Source organism: Cataglyphis hispanica, chromosome 22 (assembly GCF_021464435.1).
Source record: "Cataglyphis hispanica isolate Lineage 1 chromosome 22, ULB_Chis1_1.0, whole genome shotgun sequence".
In the NCBI taxonomy this organism is placed as follows: Eukaryota; Metazoa; Arthropoda; class Insecta; order Hymenoptera; family Formicidae; genus Cataglyphis; species Cataglyphis hispanica.
The window spans coordinates 21,786-41,914 of NC_065975.1; the positions used below are offsets into that span (position 1 = coordinate 21,786).

Below are 20,129 nucleotides of genomic sequence, written 5' to 3' on the forward strand. Positions count from 1 at the left end.
CACATATATTTTACTAATCTATATTATCAAACACAAAACATATATTGTGCGAATGAAATCATAACCTAGTAACATTTTATTTCTATTCATTTTAGTTCAATAACTATAACATATAACTACAGCAACAAACTAGGAGCTATAAGACTGGATATAAAGATTAATATGATATAAAAAGACAAATTTTTGATGTTTTAAATACTATTTTCAATTATTCAAGCATAAAATAATTCTTTTAGATATGAAGAAGATAACATATTTATTATATGAAAATCCTCATTTTATTATTAAACCATTCAATAATATATAGAACTTTTTTTTATCATAGCAAATTTTATACTAGCCATTATTTTCATCTGGTTGAACTTGGTTTAATTGTACCTCTTCCTTTTTCTCCATATCATTATCATTAAAATTTTCATTTATTATGGATTGCATTGAAACATCAGCATTATCAATGATTGCAGCTTCAATATGTTCTGGATTAGGATCTCGATTTTCTTCACCCTCTTCCATCGAGCGCGAAGCTTCTACTATATGTAAAGATGTAGATGCTTCAAAATTTTGTGAATTTTTGCCTAATCCTATCTGCATCTCTATTAAGTTTAGTTCTTCTATCAATGCTTTTTCTCTTCTCTCAATTTCCTCTAAAATATGAAAAAGAAAAAAGTAAATAATATATAAATATATAAAGAGATATAAATTTACAATATTTGTAAAAATATTAACCATAAAGTTCTTTTGTGGATTGCACTAATAATATATCGGTCTGTGGATGTTTGCGCTTTGGTACATAATAAATGGAAGGTTGTGCACGTGTTTTTATAAATGAAGCAAGGGGTAACTGAGCATTACGCCAATCTTGAAACTGTCGACTACGAGCAAGTTTTGCTTCCAATGCCCGTACTTCAGCTAATTGTCTTTTCCGTGCCAAAAATAATTGTTGTCTTTCTTTTCGTAATTCTTCTTTTTCTCGTTTTCTAGCTTCTTCTACTCTAGCTTCTACTTCTGCTTTTTTATCTTCCTATTAATAATAAATGATATAAAATTTGATAATATAAATTTCTAAATACACCTAAATTCCAATTTTACCTTTGCCTTAAGTTTAGTCTCTTCTTGCCTAAACTTTTGTAAAGTACCCAAAAGTGCACCAAACATACGTTTATTTCTTTGTCGACTGCGTTCATCTGTTCTTTCTCGTCTGATAACCTCTTGACGTGAAGGAATTTCTCGAGGAGTAGCTATTACTCTGGATGATACAGCAGGCTTAATAAATATTATAAAATACGTATTAAATCATGTTTAAATTGTACATACGTTAAAAAAAGTTATATATGTGAAATAATGTACAAAATAGTATAGTTAATAGAAAATGTAGAAAACTATAGAAAATAATAATTAAGTAAAACTAAAAAGCTTGAATTTGCTACAATTTTGTGCTGCACTTTATCTGCTATAACTTTACAATACTAATTGCAGTAAATTTACTAAATTTATACAAGATATATATATATATATATATATATATATATATATATATATATATATATATATATATATATACAAGAAAAGACCTGATCAGAAATATTTACATCCACTAATGTTAATCGTTTCTTTGTATCCTCCCGTATTGTTGATCGTTTATAAATATTTTTTTATTATTTCTATGCATAATAGTCAAAACAATCTGCAGATTTGTAGATCATAAAATTTGCAGCTCTGTAAAAATCTTCTTTCTATATAGCACTTTTTTTACCAATCCACTAGTTTATAAAATTTCCATCATACTCAATGAATAATGTGCTAAAACAAGTTGAAATCATATCGCCATTTTATCATAACAAAATCATCTAATATATCTTTAAATTTATTCTGAAGAAAACATTATCATTTAATATTTGCATTAAAATGATATAATATCTAGAAAAGTGTAATATACAAGTTTTTTTAACTATTGAATTGGGAATTCTAATTTGATGTTGAATATTGCACACACTAATGTGAGAACAATTGTAGATCATTGCTAAGACTATTAAAGTGTACCATTACGATTTCGATAATAGCAAATCCTGTCTACAAATGAAACTTTTTTCAGTTTGAAATAAGTATTGAATACTTATATATTTAACATTAATATTTAACAATCTCTTTAAGTATCTCTATGTACATACATACATACATACATACATACATACATACATACATACATACATACATCATACATACATGCACGTACGTACGGACGTACATATATATATATATATATATATATATATATATATATATATATATATATATAGTGCGTGTGTGTGCGTGTATGTAAAACCCAATTATAAAAAATGTTGAAAATGCAAGTTTTGCATCTGTAGATTTTCCTGTAATCTCATGTTATTATCTAATGTAAAATTATCTCTCATGTAATTTGGCATTATATATGAATATTTCTATTAAGAAATGTTAATTATACAAACATAAAAAATATCAGTAGTTAGTTTTTGAAAATAAATCATAAATAAATTACCTTAATAATGCTATCATCTTCTTCAGCACTATCATCAGCGTTAGATGGAACACGTGCGCTTAATCTACTAAAAACCGTTTTTGGCTCTATATTGGAACTTTGCCATCGTCGTTTACTTCCAGGTAGTTCATTATTCACAAAATCTGTTACGACTCGTCGACGATCTTCTTGTAGCGGTCGTTTTTGAGATATTCTAAAGAAAATTGAATTATATCACAAAATTATAATAAAAATATATGTATACATTATATAATATTATGTATACAATTTAAATTTTTGATACAATTAGTATAACTGCAAATTAATAAATGTAATTAATGTAAATATAATATAAATAATATAAATTTAGCAAAAGTATTTTGAAGTAATTTAAATGATGTAAATACAAAAGTTTGTGATCAATAAAAAAAAAATTGTACATATACTAGACATATTGCACAAAATATTTTATAAGCTTCTAGAAAATACTTAGAGCACTTAAAACATTTTTAATAATTTTATATTAATACATTTAAATGATAAATTGAACATTTTTTAATTAAATATAACCTAGATGGTTGCAGTGAACCACTTTCGCCGTCAGGAAGATCCCGGCCTAGAATTTTACGGATACTGCGATCTAGACCGCGAAGTCCATCGCGAGCAGCTTCCAATTGAGCTTCTAATCTTTCGGCTCCCCATATCTCTGGATCTAATTTCCTCATTTCAAAGTTCCCAGTGTTGGGCACCGACTCAAATATGTAATTCTTTTTAGCAAACTACGCGACAATATTGTCAAACGAAATTACCATAGACACATAAAATATATAGACAGTGAGTTCTAGTATAGTATTATATAGGCCTTTAAGCCGATTGCACACACTTGTCGCGTTGTTATGAGGTCTGTTCGTTTTAGCTGAACTAACTGCACTAATTCAGAGTTTATCTTTTTCTCTCTATATTGGAAAGAAAAAGATAAACTCTGAACTAGTGCAGTTAGTTCAGCTAAAACGAACAGACCCAGTGACAGCCGAATTAAGCAATGCGATTGATGCGAATCCTTACGTTACGGTTACGATTACGGTTACGAAAAGTATGCATTTGGCTTTAGGCTGCGTTCCGTAATTCAAGCCAGTACTGAAAATCTATAGTGCACGTGACGTAAACTGTAGATTTTCAATACTAGCAGCATATATGTAATACTACTATATTGCTAGTCAAAACTCAACGTGGGCGAAAAGATTACAGTGCAGACGTATATCAACCTTTCGCTTCCACAATTCGCGTACTTGACACAATGCGCATGCGCTGGCATACGTGAGCCATATGTGTAATATTATTGGCTCAACAAAATTCGCGTAGACATATTGTGGAAGCGAGAAATTGATATGTATCTGCACCGTAATGTTTTCGCTAACGCCGCTTATTGGGAAGATACGTGACTAGCAATATAGTAGTATTACATATATGACTAGCAGTGAATTACGGAACAAGCCTATAGCTTCTCTCTGATCGGTTGAAACGTTAATGTGTTCATATTGCCGCTAGATGGCAGTTTCAAAAGACAATTATAATTCCTCTATCGGCGTAACAGCGTACTAGCCAATACTGCAATTGGCAACGAGTTAAGTACGAGCGAGACAAGTGATTAAAAAATGGCATCCGCGCCGACGTCGCACAATGAGGTTTCCCAGGAATTCTCTGTCAACAAACTCATACGTGTCGGTTATTACGAACTGGAAAAGACTATTGGCAAGGGAAATTTCGCCGTAGTTAAAATGGCCACCCACGTCGTAACAAAATCTAAGGTAGAAGAATAGCCATAGGAATCTATGTTGCAAACATGAAATCCGTCATTTTGTCGTTAATATCTTGTGGATAACTGTGTGTATGTGCGTGTGTGTGTGTGTGTGTGTGTGTGTGTGTGTGTGTGTGTGTGTGTGTGTGTGTGTGTATGTATGCTGCTGTTATATACTTTAACATTTTCAGTATATGATTACAAAATAAGATCATTTGAATTATTATATTTTATCATCATACTCATATAGCAAATATTAAAAAAACATACATTATAATTTGTCAATATTAAGAGAGGATATTGTGTGTTGCGTTATTTAAAATATGTAATTTATATAAACTTTTTTAATCTTGTTATAAAAATAACGTCAATCATTTCAAGTAAAATAAATATAATAATAAATAAATGCAGAAAAAATGTTTTTTCTCTTTAATTTTAGATAGTTTTTATATGTAGAACACACAATAAATATAAATTAAAAACAAAATTTAATTTTTATTTTATTATAAATAATGTTATCAAAAAGAAAACTAAAGAGATAAAACGACTATAATGACTATAAAGATAGTATATGTGAAAATGTACATAAGAATATGTATGTTACATATTCTTAAAATCAAAAAACAGAACATTAGATAATTTTGTTCAATATTATCATGACGTTATGCTAACACATGCTTGCTTTTATAATTATGTGACATTAATAGCAGTCATATTTACTAGCATTTTTTAATATATATTTGTATAAATAAACTTGTATGTATATATATAAAAATATTAAATAATAGCACCCAATCAATCCTTATAATTTTTAATTTACCAGATAATTTGTTATGATATGTCAAAAACAATATTATGATATGTCAAAAACTGTGTGATGTCTTTAGCACATTCTCTCGCTCTCTTTTTCTTTCTTTTTCTTTCTCTGATTAATATATTTCTTAACAGATAAAATCTTTTACATGACTTTTATTACTGTGAATAATGATATATAGAGGTATACAGATATATATAAGAATATATATGGAATATCTCAAAATTATTTTATGTCTTTTCTATATTTGATTCTTTGATATCTAATTTGAATTTCTATTGTTCTTAGCAGAAATTAGAGAATGTTCATCATTTATTGCAATTTTTTGTATCATTCATATTTTTGTAATTATACTATAAGTTTTAAAAAATTGTAATTTTAAATCAAAATTTTATAGTAAATTTTACATGTGTGTGTGAAATTGACAAATGTTTTATTATCCAGTTGATTTCTTAAAGCTTAATATATAAAAAATATATATAAATCAGTTTCCTTCTGATTTCCTAATTATTTATAATGTAAAAGTTATTAATATCTTGGAATTTTTATTAAGAAATAATTGACAGCGTAGTATCTATCCCCTAGAGAAATTTAGAAATTCTGTAGTTTTTAGGAATTTTTTTACCTTGAAAAATCAAAGACTTTCCATGGAATTTTTTGGAATTCACGGAGCTGTTTTTTAAATTGTCTCTTATAAATTTGCTCTTATACTATAAGAGATCAACATAATCTGCTGATTGGCCAAGTCAGCAATCAGTATAATGATATGTACAGCGCGTACACATCTGTATGTGATTGTTATACTTTTATTTTTTAATATCTAAAAGATATTGCTCTTGGCATATATATTGCATAATTATTGACTTTATGATTAATAAATCCATATTAAATGTTATAGAAACAGAGCCTTAGATCTGTTTTATACTTTATTCAACAGATATAAATTTATTTATTTTATAATACAATTTATTTATTTTATAATATAATTTATTTATTTTATAATATAATTATGATTATGAATTTTTGTGTTTAAAATATTTTATGAATATATATTTCCTATCTGTTTATATATATATTTGATATTTCAGAAAGATATTGAATATACATTATACTTTTTATTGTAATTTTAGTTATTAAAAAAATGAAAATATTCTGCAAATGAAAAATGCTTACTTTATGAAACTCATTCAATACTTCTTTTTTCAAATTTAACATTTAAAACTTAAATGGCTTTGTATTTTTTTAAATTATTTAAGTAAAACACGTTAGAAAGCACAATAAAGAAACTCATTCTTAAAAAACACACTAACAATTTTCCAATTTTATTTATAATTTTTAAATACTTAATGTTAATTACATAGAAAATTGGAGAAAATAATAAAGGAAACGTTTATAATTTTTTATATATTTATTAAAACTTGCATGAGTTTAAAAATTATTTAATTTGTAATTTATTCTAATTTTTATTGGATCTAATATTTGCTCAAAGACATTAAATGTTTATTTGAACAATGTATATTGTAATTTATATTACAGAGACTAGAATTAATAATTAATAGTAATTCATAGAAACGATAATATAAATAATAACAGAAACGATAACATATGCGCGCGTACGAGTTATTGACGTACAAATTTTGGAGAAAGTAATTAAAACTCGTAAAAAAATGAAAAAATTTCTCGACAGAGAGAGAGAGAGAGAGAGAGATCGCTTCTTTATCAATAACAAATAAACTGTAAATAATAATTGTAAATAAAATAAACGTATTGCGATATATTATATGGAATATTAAAAAGTCGTCTACGAAGATGATCGAAAAAATCAATTAAATCAAATGAAAATTTATAATTAAGATAATTATAGCTTTTCTTTATAAATTTTGCTTTTAATCTTATAAAATAAAGAGAAAAATCTCCTCTAGCCGAGAATTTTTGCAAATTATTCTTCAGAATATTTACGTTATATTGATATTGCATGTTATAATTTGTGCTATTAATTTGCTTAACTGTTTTATAGGTTGCTATTAAAATAATAGATAAAACTAAACTAAATGAAGAAAACTTAGCAAAAATTTTTCGTGAAGTACATATAATGAAAAGGTTACGACATCCACATATTATAAGACTATATCAAGTAATGGAAACGGAAAAAATGATATATTTAGTGACAGAATATGCTCCTGGAGGTGAAATATTTGATCATCTTGTTCGAAATGGTAGAATGCCAGAACCAGAAGCACGAAGAATTTTTCGTCAGATAGTACTTGCCGTTCGTTATCTGCATCAACAGAGAGTGGTTCATCGAGATCTTAAGGTCTCTAAATCTGTTATGTACTGTATTATATTAAAATTAACTTAAATTGAAAGTAATCTATGAGTCTCTCTAATTGTTAATAAAAATTATTTTGTTACCTTGTTTTGTGCATATTTATATAATTAACTTTTTATCTTTTTTCTTTTATCAGGCTGAAAATTTATTGCTTGATGCAGACAATAACATAAAACTTGCTGATTTTGGATTTAGTAACGAATATACACCTGGTGTTCCACTTAATACATGGTGTGGCTCACCACCATATGCTGCACCTGAAATTTTTGAGGGAAAGCATTACGATGGTCCAAGAGCTGATGTATGGGTATGTTATCGGTTTTTTTTTTTTTTGTTTTTTTTTTTGTTTTTTTTTTACATAAATCATATATTCTAGTTAAAAATCTAATTATTTTATTTATTAACATAAATACTTCTTTTAATAATTATATATATTATATAATACAGAATGTTCCATTTCAAATACTCAACACAAAATATCTGAGAAATTAAATAATATTGAAGTAAAAATTATACAATTGTAAAAGAAATGTAATTATAAAACATTTTGTTTTCCAAGTAACGGCACTTTTAAGATTTAAAAAGATTACCTTTTTTTTTATATAACTGACTTTTTTATATGTATTGAATTTCTTACTCATTCTGAATATGAGAAAATTTAAGTAAAGTAAAAAAACAATATTATATGAAATAATTAGCAAATAAGAGGTGATAATTAGAACACAAATTTTTTGTTATTTAATTTTACTAACAAATATACATTAAATATATACGTTATTAATCGTTTTTTTTTCATTCATCTTCAGTATAGCATATAAAATTAAATTTATATTTAAAATAAACATGCGCAATATTATGCGGAAAACTCAATAGCTCGAATGTCGCACTTTGCGGTATTTTGGCGAGTACATTCTTGCAGTTATTCTAATCGTTGTGAAGTGTGACAGCTTTATATGGCATTCGTACGCGATAGATCTCGATATACATATATATTTGTTAATGAAATTAATTATTTTATTAGTAGGAAACATGAAAATTTGAACATAATTAAAAGTTTTCAGTAAACTCTATATATGTGTGTGTGCGTGTGCATGCATGCGTACGTGCGTGCGTGCGTGCGTGCGTGCGTGTGTGCGTGTGTGTGTGTGTTATGTATATATATATATATATATATATATATAAAATTTTGTGAATTTCAAGAGATGTCATTAAAATGAAACTTCAACAAAATAATGTTGATTTAATAGGATATTTTGCAACTTAACAATTTTTATCTGAATTTTTTTTTCCAATATTGTTTAGTTTTTTAGATATTTTGTGTATGCTGGAATATTTAAAATGAGGTACACAGATTTGTGTGTATTTATGTATAGGATATTTACACATACTTGTACAAATTTAATACTTTCTACAACTGTAATATATAATACATAAAGCGCAATAAATAAATGTTTCAGAGTCTTGGTGTTGTCTTGTATGTATTAGTTTGTGGTGCTCTACCATTTGATGGACCTACCATGCAGTTGTTACGATCTGTAGTTGTCTCAGGGAAATTCAGAATACCATTTTTTATGTCTGCAGGTAGATATATACAAGCTATTCTATCTCTCACAAGAAATATTTCTTATTAATTTATTGAATGATTTATCTTTTATTTATTGATTTATATATATATTAAGAGGGAATATAGCAACATATACACATTTGGATAAAAGAAATTGGAAATAGAAATTACTTGAAAAGTATTTATTTTTTTTTTTTGTTTAAGAAATCAATAAATTAAATTAAATTTTTGTATTGAAAGATTTCTTTAACTGTTTTTAAGAAGTTTCTTAATTCAAATTTTTTTTTTCTTCTTTTTTTTTCTTTCTTTCTTTCCAAAATCTGCTATTAACAATGTTTTATTATATTTAATGATTCTTGAACATTTTATATTTCTTACATATCATTTGTACAAAAAATATTTCTTATTATCTAAGTTAAAAAATATATACTATCATACACGAATGCACATTTGTAATTATCAAGTGAACTGACTTACTCTTTTTATCATTACAAATTAATGCAAGATTTGCAAAAAATCTATGGCGTTTTACATATCTAAACAAATCGATCAGTTTTTTTTATTCTAAATTTGTTATATTTTCCATTGTTTATTTCGATTATATTAAAAAAAAAAAATGTATATTCAAAGCTATGTAACCATACGTTTTTATCATTTTAGATTGCGAAAAATTGATTAGGCATATGTTAGTGGTAGAACCAGAGCGGCGTTTAAGTATCTCACAAATATTAACACATTCATGGATGTGTGCAAATGGAGTCGTAGAATTAGAACCTGGAGGGTATGTATTATGTCATACATCAATATTAAAGAGAATGGCAATAAGTGTCACCTCTCATGTGCAAATAAGGATTAAACTGAAAAGAAAAGTTCTTTACTATTTTGCGATTTTTGCAACAATTATTGAAAAAGTAGGTAAAAAAAAAACGCATGCGGCGAGAAAGGTCAGCCCACTAGTATGCGGTCGATAGGACACGAGCATTCAGCGTTATGCACCATTAGTATTTAATTCGTTGTCATTTGTGAAGCGTTTCTCCCAAAACTTTATGCGTCTAGCAATTCCGCACCAGTAGTCGGTCTTTCCTCGCCGCGCGCTTATACTCGCACATTGACCGATCTTTTTAAATTAATTTTTCAATAATTATTGCGAAAAAAAATCGCAAAATGGTAAAGGACTTCTCGATTTTTCTATTTTAATTGTATAAAAGAGGGTTATAAGGTTATGTCCTATATATGTATGTATATATAATATGTGTGTGCATTCGTACGTATGTACATACATTGATAATATATTAGGAGAAACCTATTTATATAAAAAAATTAGTGATTTTATTTTAAAAAATTATATTAACATTTTCACAATTGAAAAATGGCCTTAATTAAAATTCAAGATTATCAACTTTTTTTCTCAAAATCCTATAAAATTGATTTAAAACATTTTTTTTTTTGTACAACATCAAGTTTAGAAGAAAACACATTGTAACACTTTATGAACAACAATATGTCTATATTATATATTTTTATATATCTTTATTTATATATTTCTATATACTTTTTATATCTTTACATTCTCAGATGTAATCCTGATGTAGTACCACAATTAAATCAATTAGTGATAGAAAATATGTTAAGATTGCCTGGACTCAGTGCAGATACGTTGTTACAAGCCATCAAAGGAAATACTTTTGATCATGTATCAGCTATATACAATTTACTTGTTGATCGATTAGAACCAACAATGCCTAATTTGCCTAATATTCAAAATATATCAGGCGATTATTTGCCAGATGGTGCACATCAATTGGAGAAGGTAATTATATAACTGAAAAGAAAACAAAAAGATACTTGACTCATCCATTTCTATTTTTATAAGTACAGCACTGTATTAATATTATATGTTGCAATGAATTAAAATTAATAAATCTACAATATCATATAATTATATTTTTTGACAGTTTGGTGAAACCGAAGCGGAAACAGAAGAGAAAAGTAGTCTTTATTTGCCTTCTGGTACGCCTTACCATACAACAAGAAGACATACAGTTGGACCTGGTGATGCAGTGCACCAATCTCCTGCATCATATCCTTATAATCATATGTCGGGATATCAAACTTTACGACCTTTTCCTATTCTTCATTGCAATATGGATCCTCAAGTTTTACCACATACAAATTTACCATTAAATCTTCCTTTAGTTCAACACCAACCACCTCAAAATTTCCAAATAAAAGATCAGCATTTACTGAAGCCACCTCCACAACTTCTGGGTGCCAGTAAGTTTTCATTTTTATGTAAGACAACTTTTAAATAATTTATTGCAGTGTAAAATGTGTGTATGTATATGTGATTAATTAATCTTTTATCTCAAGTCTGTTATGTTGTTAGTAACAGTAATTATATATATTAATTACTTAATTATATGTTATTAATATTAATTATTTTTTTGGATTTTTCTTTATATAATTCATTTTGCACACACATTTTATAATTTATACAGAATTTTTATAAAAAGAATTATAAAATTACTAATATTTCCTTAAACTTTTAATCATTCTAACTTCTCTCTTTCTTTTAAAGAAAGAACATTAATTTGCTATATATCATGTATATTTATATATACAGCGGGAAGCTTTGGTAGAAGAGCTTCAGATGGTGGAGCAAATCTGCACATATTTCATCAACAACATAGTAATAATATCAACAATGATGAAGAAGGTGGCTGGAGTCAACCTGGTAGTAGGGAACAATTACAGTCTGTAAGTATATATTATAGATATATATATATCTATGATAAATATTATTTAAAAGCCAATTGTGGAACAAAGAACAATAATTTTATTTGAATTATTCTAATATAAAATATGATATAATCAATCACAATTTAATGATATGGTTTCAACATTAAACTTTTGTTTCTTCAATCACAATATTACGTATTGAAAGTTTTTTTTAATTTTTAAATATGTATATGCAAACAGTTACAGAGTGGCAATTCAGGATTAGTACAATGTGCCCAGTCATTAAGTATTGGTGTTAGTACTGCGAATGGAGATGGGAGTAGTAACAACAGTGGTAGTAATAATGGGAATAGTGATAGAAGAAGAAGAAGTGGTCTTAGCACTGTTATGCAGCGGCCAGGTATGACATAGCCAAAGTTTCAGTATTATATTGAATCCTTTTTCCACAATTAATTATTAAAAATGCACGACTTATATAGTTTTTTAATGTCTGCAATTTTATTGCTCATTATTTTGATTAAAAATAGCAAAAACAATATACATGTTAAGTATGGAGATTTCTTAAATTTTTATTAAATAAACAAAAAAATTGATTCTTCTTTAACAATTAATCAACATATAATCATATAATATAATATAACAATTAATCAACATATAATATAAACTATATAGATATATCTAGATGTAATATTTATTTCATTAATTTTGTAAGCTTTTTGCAGCTTTTATGTTTTTATTATTTGTATTATATTTTTTGGTATTATTTTTTAGTGTTTATAAAACGTTTTATTCAGTTTTATTTTTGATTTTGCATGGTTTTTTGTGTTCACTGCACCATGCCTCGTTGGTTGGTAATATGCATGTAGTTATAAACTCGGAACTGGTAATGGAGGTAGAAGCTAGGATGAATAGAGCTTATCTACCATCACGGTTGTTACCAACTCATCTTAGAGGATCAACACTTCCACATCACAGAAAATCTTCATTATATCACACTAGTACTGGTAATTTTTGCACTTTTGTTAATTTTGAATTATTTCTTTTGTGTAGTTGTGCAAGATATGTTTAAAGATATTTTTAATAATTATAAGCATGTTTAATTTATATATTTTTCAATATATATTTTTTTTTTAATATAAACGAATAAAATTGTGTGTGTGTGTGTGTGTATATGTGTGCGTGTGCGTGTGTGTGTGTGTAAATTATACAATATTATTATAAAAGACGACTTAAAATATAGTATAACTACAAAAAATATTTATTATACTTAAAAATACATTGAAAAAATATTTCAACTTTTTTAAATATATGTAACTATATGTTAATTTTGTTTTGATTTTTATATACCTACAGATAGATAAAGAGAATTTATATATATATAGTATAACAAGTCATGTGTGATAACATTTATAATATAAGAATAACTTTTATATCTTGAAAGTATGTTTTCACTTAGAACAAATTCGTTCTAATTATGGATGTTCCTTTAAGGAAAAATTTTATAATTTATTTCAAACTTTTTTTATATATATAAATATAAAAAAGAATTTTTCTCTTGAATATAATAAATGAGTTTTATGTAATGTAAAAATATTTTGTTATTATTAACTTATGTGAATTAGTAAAATTTTGTAATTTATACAAATTAATTTTGGATGGAATGCTTATATTTACAGTATTAGATTATATCAGAATATATTTTATTTTAGTAAATAATAGGGATTCATATAAGGAGCCAAGCAGTCATGTTGTTACTGAAAGATACTCACCTGTTCGTCGGGCATCAGAAGGATCGGGTGCTCCTGGACCAGGTATTCAAGCTCTTCAACAAGAGTATCAACAGTTACAAAGATTGGCATCGCCTTCACATAGCCCTGCAAGTATTCCAGGATCTCCTGTACATGAAAGAGGTGTAGCAGCAATTACGCAAGGTATTAGTTCCATTTTTTAAAGAATATTTTATTAATTTAACATACACATTATTATAATTTTTTTTGTTTCAACAAGTTAAGAAATTACTAAGGCTCTAAAGTGAAAATCACAAATTAAAATTTTTTTGAGCCAATAAAAGCCAGATGTGGATGGTAGTGCGTCAATTTCACAGAAAATTTTTCTATAAAATTGATTACACTGTGGAATGAATACACAGGACATGAATTTTTCTTAATCCTATATCAGGTGTAAATAAAAGATTCGATATTCTAATAAACTTCCCCTTTATCTTCTAAAGAAGTGTAGGCGAGAAAATATCGGGGTGACGCTGAATCAGGAATCGAACTCGAGTTTTTTGCTTGTCGTATAACTGCTTTTACTACTGACCTATTCAAACCTCACAGGGATCTTTTCAGCAGAGAAAACAGAATTTTATTAAAATCTTGAATTGGAATTTATTTATATTTGATCAAGACAAATTCGTAATCTGTGTACAGTAATCAGTTTCATAGAAAGATTATTTTCGGTAAAACTAATGCACTATCATCCGCGTCTAGCTCTTTTTGGCCTGCGAAAATTTTAAGATAATGACTATTATGCCATCTAATGATTGTTTATTATTTATTTCTGTAATAGTTAGCTGTTTTTAAAATAACATATAATCAATTTTATATTTTTGACACTTTAAAACAATTTATAATGTAATATTTTGTTACATTAAATAACATACAGAATACATAACCGATAATTATCAATTTTAATAGAAATGTTTAATAAATATTCAATATATATAATAAAATCTCTGATTTTGAGAAATAAAAAAAATTTTTATGAAAACAAACTTATAATTAATACATCTAATTAATTTTTTTTATTTATTAATAATAGGTCTCAGTGGTTTATCTACGACGCCAGTACAGGGTAGTATTGTACACGGTACACCAGCACAACCACCGGCAACACCTTTAGATCTAAGTCCACTTAGGCATCATAGATCACCTGCTACTACTCCCGTGAGTTATTCCCCTAGTAATAGCCCAGCATTGGATATGATACAAGAAGAACATCCTGTAGAAATACCAAGGGTATGTAACACTTGATTAAGTCTGCATAAAGAGCTTCGTTATAATGTAAAATATTTAGTATAAGAGAAATTTTTAAAAAGTAAGATATATTATACTTAAAAGAAATTTAAAGTAAATTTTTATTTTTTAAATGTGTTGCTTGATTGTGATGCTATTTAAATAATTTCTTTTTTTTTTATTAAATGAAAAAGACGTTGAGAATAAATTTAAAAAATTTTTAATACTTTAAAATGATCTTGAAATTAAAATTTCTCATATGATTTAGTGCAAATGACTTAGAACTATACTTTATAATATATGTCAGAATGCAGAAGACCATCTTTTTTAATATATGTCAGAAATATGTCATTAAGGTATAAAGTTTTATAAACATTTATTAAAAAAAATAAATGTCTTTTTTTAATTGCAAAATGCAAAATTTTTAATGGTAATTTTTAACTAATATAAAAATTAACATTTCACTCAAAATTCACTCGACATATTATATAATTTAACTTTTCTATGTTGTAAATAAGATAAGATTTTCATATTAATATATTTCATATAACTTATTTTCTTATTATTTACTTTTTTCTTTTGCTAACTGTAAATATAGTAACCATTATATTTATATGACATTTTTGACATTATAATATTTGTTATAACTTTTTATAGAAATAATATATAATAGAGAGAGAAAGAGAGAGAGAAAATTATATAATTCTTTGTTGTTCCAAAGTTTCCAAATTAGGCATTTAAACATTGTAATAATATTTAATATTTCCCCTCTCTATGTTAATAATGAAGATCATTAAATGATTTTTTATTATAGAGAGTAGATTCTTTTTGCTTTGTTTTTTTAGAAGAAATATAAAGTAAAAAGATCAATTTTTTATTTTATATAGTATTATTATATAATTGATTTGAAATATTTAATGCCAAATTTTTAAATTTTGCTTATAGGTACCACCGCAAATTTCAGTGACAGATGTTCTCGGAGGACAAGTGACGTTAATTAATTGTTCGCCTTCTCCGTCGCCGTCGCCTGATTCACTTGAAGATGCATTACCTCATTATAACACTCTTCCGAGTTTTATTATTTCAGAGCCATGCGATCCTTTGAGACCTAGTATCACACGCGGTATCGGTAGACCACTTACTAATACAATACCTACCGAAGTCGAGGTTACTTTGTCTGATGAATCGAGCAGATTAAATTCTGAAGCTATATTAGGTCGTGTTAAACAAATAATAGACGCAAGAGCGCCACCAAAAGGTTTTATATTTTCAACGGAGGAAGTAGAAGGTAGTGGACTTAGTTTAGAATATCCAGGTGGCGTACAAATCGAACTTAGAGTGTGTGAATCGGAAGAAAGGGAAGTGAAAGGAATAAAAATGCGTAGGATTAGCGGGGACCAATTGCAATACAGTCAACTTTGTCAGCAATTGATTTCATGTATTACTGTTTGACGACAACTAACAAATAATGTAACATTTTTGTATACATTACGTTACATTCCTAGTGTAACACACACTGTTCATCACTGTTTCAGTATTGCACATACACATTGCATACATGATGTTGCATACACAAACGGTATTTTAAAATTGCCATCCTATATATATATAATAACATTATTATGTTATTATATTTGTATGTGTAACATTCAGTGTATTATATTATTTTTAATGTTTACTTTGAGAGATAAGATAAGAGCCATCTTATTTATAACACAAAGTTGTAATTAAGGAGATTTATTAGATATATTTATATTTTTTAAAACATTCAACTATTATATGCATATTTAATAATTCTTAAAATTGTAATATACTTTTTATTTTCTTTAATTTTAATTAAATAAACGCGAAAAACTCATTGAGCAAAGGAAAATTTTAATGAGAGAATTTGTTTATTAGTATGCGTAATAGGTATTAACAATAGTATTTGTTGTAGATGTACACAATAAATCACCGAGTTGTCTTATGCATTTTATCTGCGGTACATGTGCATCAAATGCTATTGTTCTTTATTATAATTTACAATGTTCCTTTTCTTATTATATATATTTTCTGTGTTAGATAGATATAGGCAAACAATTTCAAATTTCCTGATTTATATTGTTAAATATTTGTTACAAGGAATGGAAAGATAAGGACATTGTCATTTGTATTTGGCAAGTGTATAAATATATATTTTTTTTCTTTTCTTGTGTGTGCCACATACAATCTACAGCATGAATAGATATTAATAAAACAAAACGATTTTACTGTAGTCACATTATGAAAATGTCGTTACAGTAAATAAAAATTTATGACAACAATGTACACATTAAATTATATAATGTGTACTTAAAATATAAAATTATATAAAAAAAATATGAACATGTGAATAGCATCATTTCTCTATTGAGAATTATCATGTATAAAAAATACATGTCCAATGATTTTTGGTATAATAACAGTATGTGTGAATATATAATTCAATTTTCCTTATAGAATGGATGCATGAGTGGAATATTTTTATTTATTATTACAAATATGTGTAATTTTTTTTAAATTTTTTATTACTTGAACTTGTAATTGTTATAAATGATATACAGATAAATCATTTAATATTATCACGTATATAATTCTTTTACTATTATATTGTTTAAAAAATGGTTTGAAACATGGATGTATATATATGTGATTTTAAGATGACATATGTTGTATAAGAAATTTTTGATATCATATACTTACTATCAAATTTCTCAAGATAATCTCTATTTTTTAAAATAACTATTTAATATTTTTTTGTAAATAGAACATTGCAAATAGGGCTATATTCAATCAAATCCAATAAGCTAAGAGATTACGTTATTTATTCAATGAAAGTGAAAAGGGGCTAATAAGAGCCAAAGCACACAAGTCTCTGCAAATAACCAAGCATGATTAATCATATTAAACTAAAGCACTGCACATTGTTGAATGTTTGTTGTACGTTTGCTACATCGAAATAGAACGCGTATATAGACACGTGTTATATACATATATTGTACAGAGTGTCCCCGATAATAAGAGTATCACTTCTCGTGTAATTAGAGCGGATTAAATCGAGAAGAAAAGTCCTTTACTATTTTGCAATTTTAGCAATAATTATTGAGAAATTAAGTAAGAAAATCGGCCAATATAAGCGACAAGAAAAGACGGTCTATTGGTATGCTATCACTAAGACACGAGGATCCAACATTATGTACCGCTCGTCATATGTAACTGTTGTCATTTGTAAAGCGTTCCTTCCAAAACAGCGCCCATCAACCATATATTTTTGGGTGGTTGTCTTTTTTCGCCGCACAAATTGGTCAATCTTTTTTAATTAATTTCTCAATAATTATTTCAAAATTGCTAAGACTAAATGATAAGACATTTCTCCTGAGTTTTATCTGCTTTATCTGCACATTAGAGTTGATACAGTCAATATGTCAGACACTTTGCATATATTAATTTTATCGTTTATGTTAGAAATTATATATGAGTGTGTGGATGCCTGAATGTGTAATATATATGTGTGTGTGTGCGTGTGTGCGTGCGTGTGTGCGTGCGTGCGTGTGTGCGTGGTGTGTGCGTGCGTGCGTGTGTGTGTGTGTGTGTGTGTGTGTGTGTGTGTGTGTGTGTGTGTGCGTGTAATATAAAATAATACGCGCGCATACACACACACAGTGTTTTAACATTATATGATTTGTTTGGTATCGTATGGGATGATTTATTAAAGAAGGGAAAGATAAAACATGATGAAGTACATTATTTAAAAAAATAAAGATTATCTTGATACTTTTTATATATGCTAAATGTATGATGTTAATTCTCTTGATTATATAAGATTTTCATTTAAATCACTTAAGATTTAAGAAATAGTAAAAGAGTAATAAAATATAATTTCAACCAATTATGACAATATATTAGATAGTTTATCTTATTCTGTGAAGAAAATTTTGTATAACAAAAAATATTCAAGAAATTTTTTTAATTTTTTAAAATTATATTTTTTAATATTTTCTATATAATATTTATCATGTGACGTACAAATAATTACTACGCATTTATCACATATTACACTATTAAATAAAAAAAGAGATTGTATCATATATTTCTGGCTAAAAAAAATATTGCGTTTTATGTTTTAGTTTTTTTGTATCGAAATTTTTACGAAGTTAAAATATCTTTATGACATAGCTGCAATTATGTAAATAAATGTATTAAATATATAAGAGCTGTCCATAAAAAAAAAACTTTAAAAAAAGCGCCCGCGATGACTATCGCGTAGACTATTTGTCTTGTAGCAATGTATGGTGGGATACTTTAGAAACCTCACACCATGAGTATAATCGTTCTTATTTTACTATTTGAATGAAATTGTGTTCGTGGCGATTTTCTAGACGTAGCGATTTTTTTTTTTTTCTTTAGATATTTTGCAGCATTTGAGAGAGGTAGTGAGAAAGAAGCGACCGGAGGTGTAGGGCAGTAATTTATCGCCTCTGCATCACGACAATATGTCCATACATATATTTTATTTGTTGTTTTTTATCAATGTGTTTTTGGAAAAACATGATGATTGTTGTTCAACTTCCTACTCTCCTTTCTCACTGCCTCTCTTAAACTTTGCAAAAAAGTCTAGAAAAAAAAGAATTGTTACGTTTAGAAAATTGCCATGACGAATACAAACTCATTCAAACTATCATAAAACATAAACTAAGAACGATAGTGTCATGCTCGTGGTGCAAGAAAGTTGCTAGAATCCCATTATACAGTACTATAAGGGAGATTGCCTCACGTCATCGGGCGCTTTTTTAAAGTCCAGTTTCTTTATGGAGCCCTTACACACACACACACACACACACACTCTCTCTCTCTCTTTCTCTCTCTCTCTGTCACACACACACACACACATATATGCGCGCGCAACAACATACACTATATGTGCGTATGTGAGATAAAATTAAGTACGTATAGTGCAGGATATACTTGATTGATTAATTGCTTTTAAGGTTAAAGGTTGCGAGCAGCCCTAATATATTTGCCAATTGATTAGTCTTTATAAAAAGTATTTTGCTAAATAATGAAGATATGTTTATATCACGGGCATGTACATATTAAAAAAATTGTATTATATAAAAATCAAGTTAAATGCATAAGGAATACAATATATGTAGTTTTAAACTTAGCTCATATTTCTATCACCTATTTTTCTGCTATTGTAAATTTGAAATGGACTTCTCTCATAATAACAAAAATCATAAATTAAAAGTTATTATTAAGTAATTTTTTTTTACATTATTTTAATTATTGTTACTTATGCATTAAATTAAAAATCTGTTCAAATTAAAACTGTAATATAACTGTAATATTAAAAAAT

General features: G+C 26.9%; 2 protein-coding genes across 3 annotated transcripts; one reads left to right on the forward strand and one right to left on the reverse strand.

Moving 5' to 3' along the window:
• Nucleotides 1-6: 6 nt before the first annotated feature.
• On the reverse strand, nucleotides 7-3,302 carry LOC126857599 (pinin). Its single transcript, XM_050607219.1, has 5 exons — nucleotides 3,068-3,302; nucleotides 2,519-2,711; nucleotides 1,090-1,263; nucleotides 727-1,021; nucleotides 7-644 (listed from the first exon to the last, which is right to left on the reverse strand). Exons 1-5 carry the CDS (start codon nucleotides 3,220-3,222, stop codon nucleotides 337-339), a joined length of 1,125 nt encoding a protein of 374 aa, XP_050463176.1. The 5' UTR covers nucleotides 3,223-3,302; the 3' UTR covers nucleotides 7-336.
• Nucleotides 3,303-4,091: 789 nt separating this feature from the next.
• Nucleotides 4,092-19,937, forward strand: LOC126857562 (serine/threonine-protein kinase SIK3-like). Of its 2 annotated transcripts, XM_050607134.1 has the most exons (13): nucleotides 4,093-4,305; nucleotides 7,127-7,423; nucleotides 7,575-7,745; nucleotides 8,896-9,019; nucleotides 9,663-9,783; nucleotides 10,578-10,812; nucleotides 10,958-11,276; nucleotides 11,626-11,759; nucleotides 11,982-12,141; nucleotides 12,608-12,745; nucleotides 13,451-13,672; nucleotides 14,562-14,758; nucleotides 15,701-19,937. In XM_050607134.1, the coding sequence occupies exons 1-13, from the start codon at nucleotides 4,153-4,155 to the stop codon at nucleotides 16,205-16,207; spliced, it is 2,778 nt and encodes a 925-aa protein (XP_050463091.1). In that variant the 5' UTR covers nucleotides 4,093-4,152; the 3' UTR covers nucleotides 16,208-19,937. The 2 variants fall into 2 exon arrangements, with proteins under 2 accessions (XP_050463092.1, XP_050463091.1); XM_050607135.1 differs by lacking the exon at nucleotides 12,608-12,745 and having other exon boundaries at nucleotides 4,092-4,305.
• Nucleotides 19,938-20,129: the final 192 nt, after the last annotated feature.

Excerpts from the sequence above, each read along its gene's own strand:
- LOC126857599 (XM_050607219.1), bottom strand. The coding sequence starts at position 3,222 with ATGAGGAAATTAGATCCAGAGATATGGGGAGCCGAAAGATTAGAAGCT. Across the intron at positions 1,264-2,518 it reads AAGATGATAGCATTATTAAG|CCTGCTGTATCATCCAGAGT; the intron begins GTAATTTATTTA and ends ATATTTATTAAG. Across the intron at positions 645-726 it reads ATCCACAAAAGAACTTTATG|AGGAAATTGAGAGAAGAGAA; the intron begins GTTAATATTTTT and ends TTCATATTTTAG.
- LOC126857562 (XM_050607134.1), top strand. The coding sequence starts at position 4,153 with ATGGCATCCGCGCCGACGTCGCACAATGAGGTTTCCCAGGAATTCTCT. Across the intron at positions 4,306-7,126 it reads ACGTCGTAACAAAATCTAAG|GTTGCTATTAAAATAATAGA; the intron begins GTAGAAGAATAG and ends ACTGTTTTATAG. Across the intron at positions 11,760-11,981 it reads GTAGGGAACAATTACAGTCT|TTACAGAGTGGCAATTCAGG; the intron begins GTAAGTATATAT and ends ATATGCAAACAG.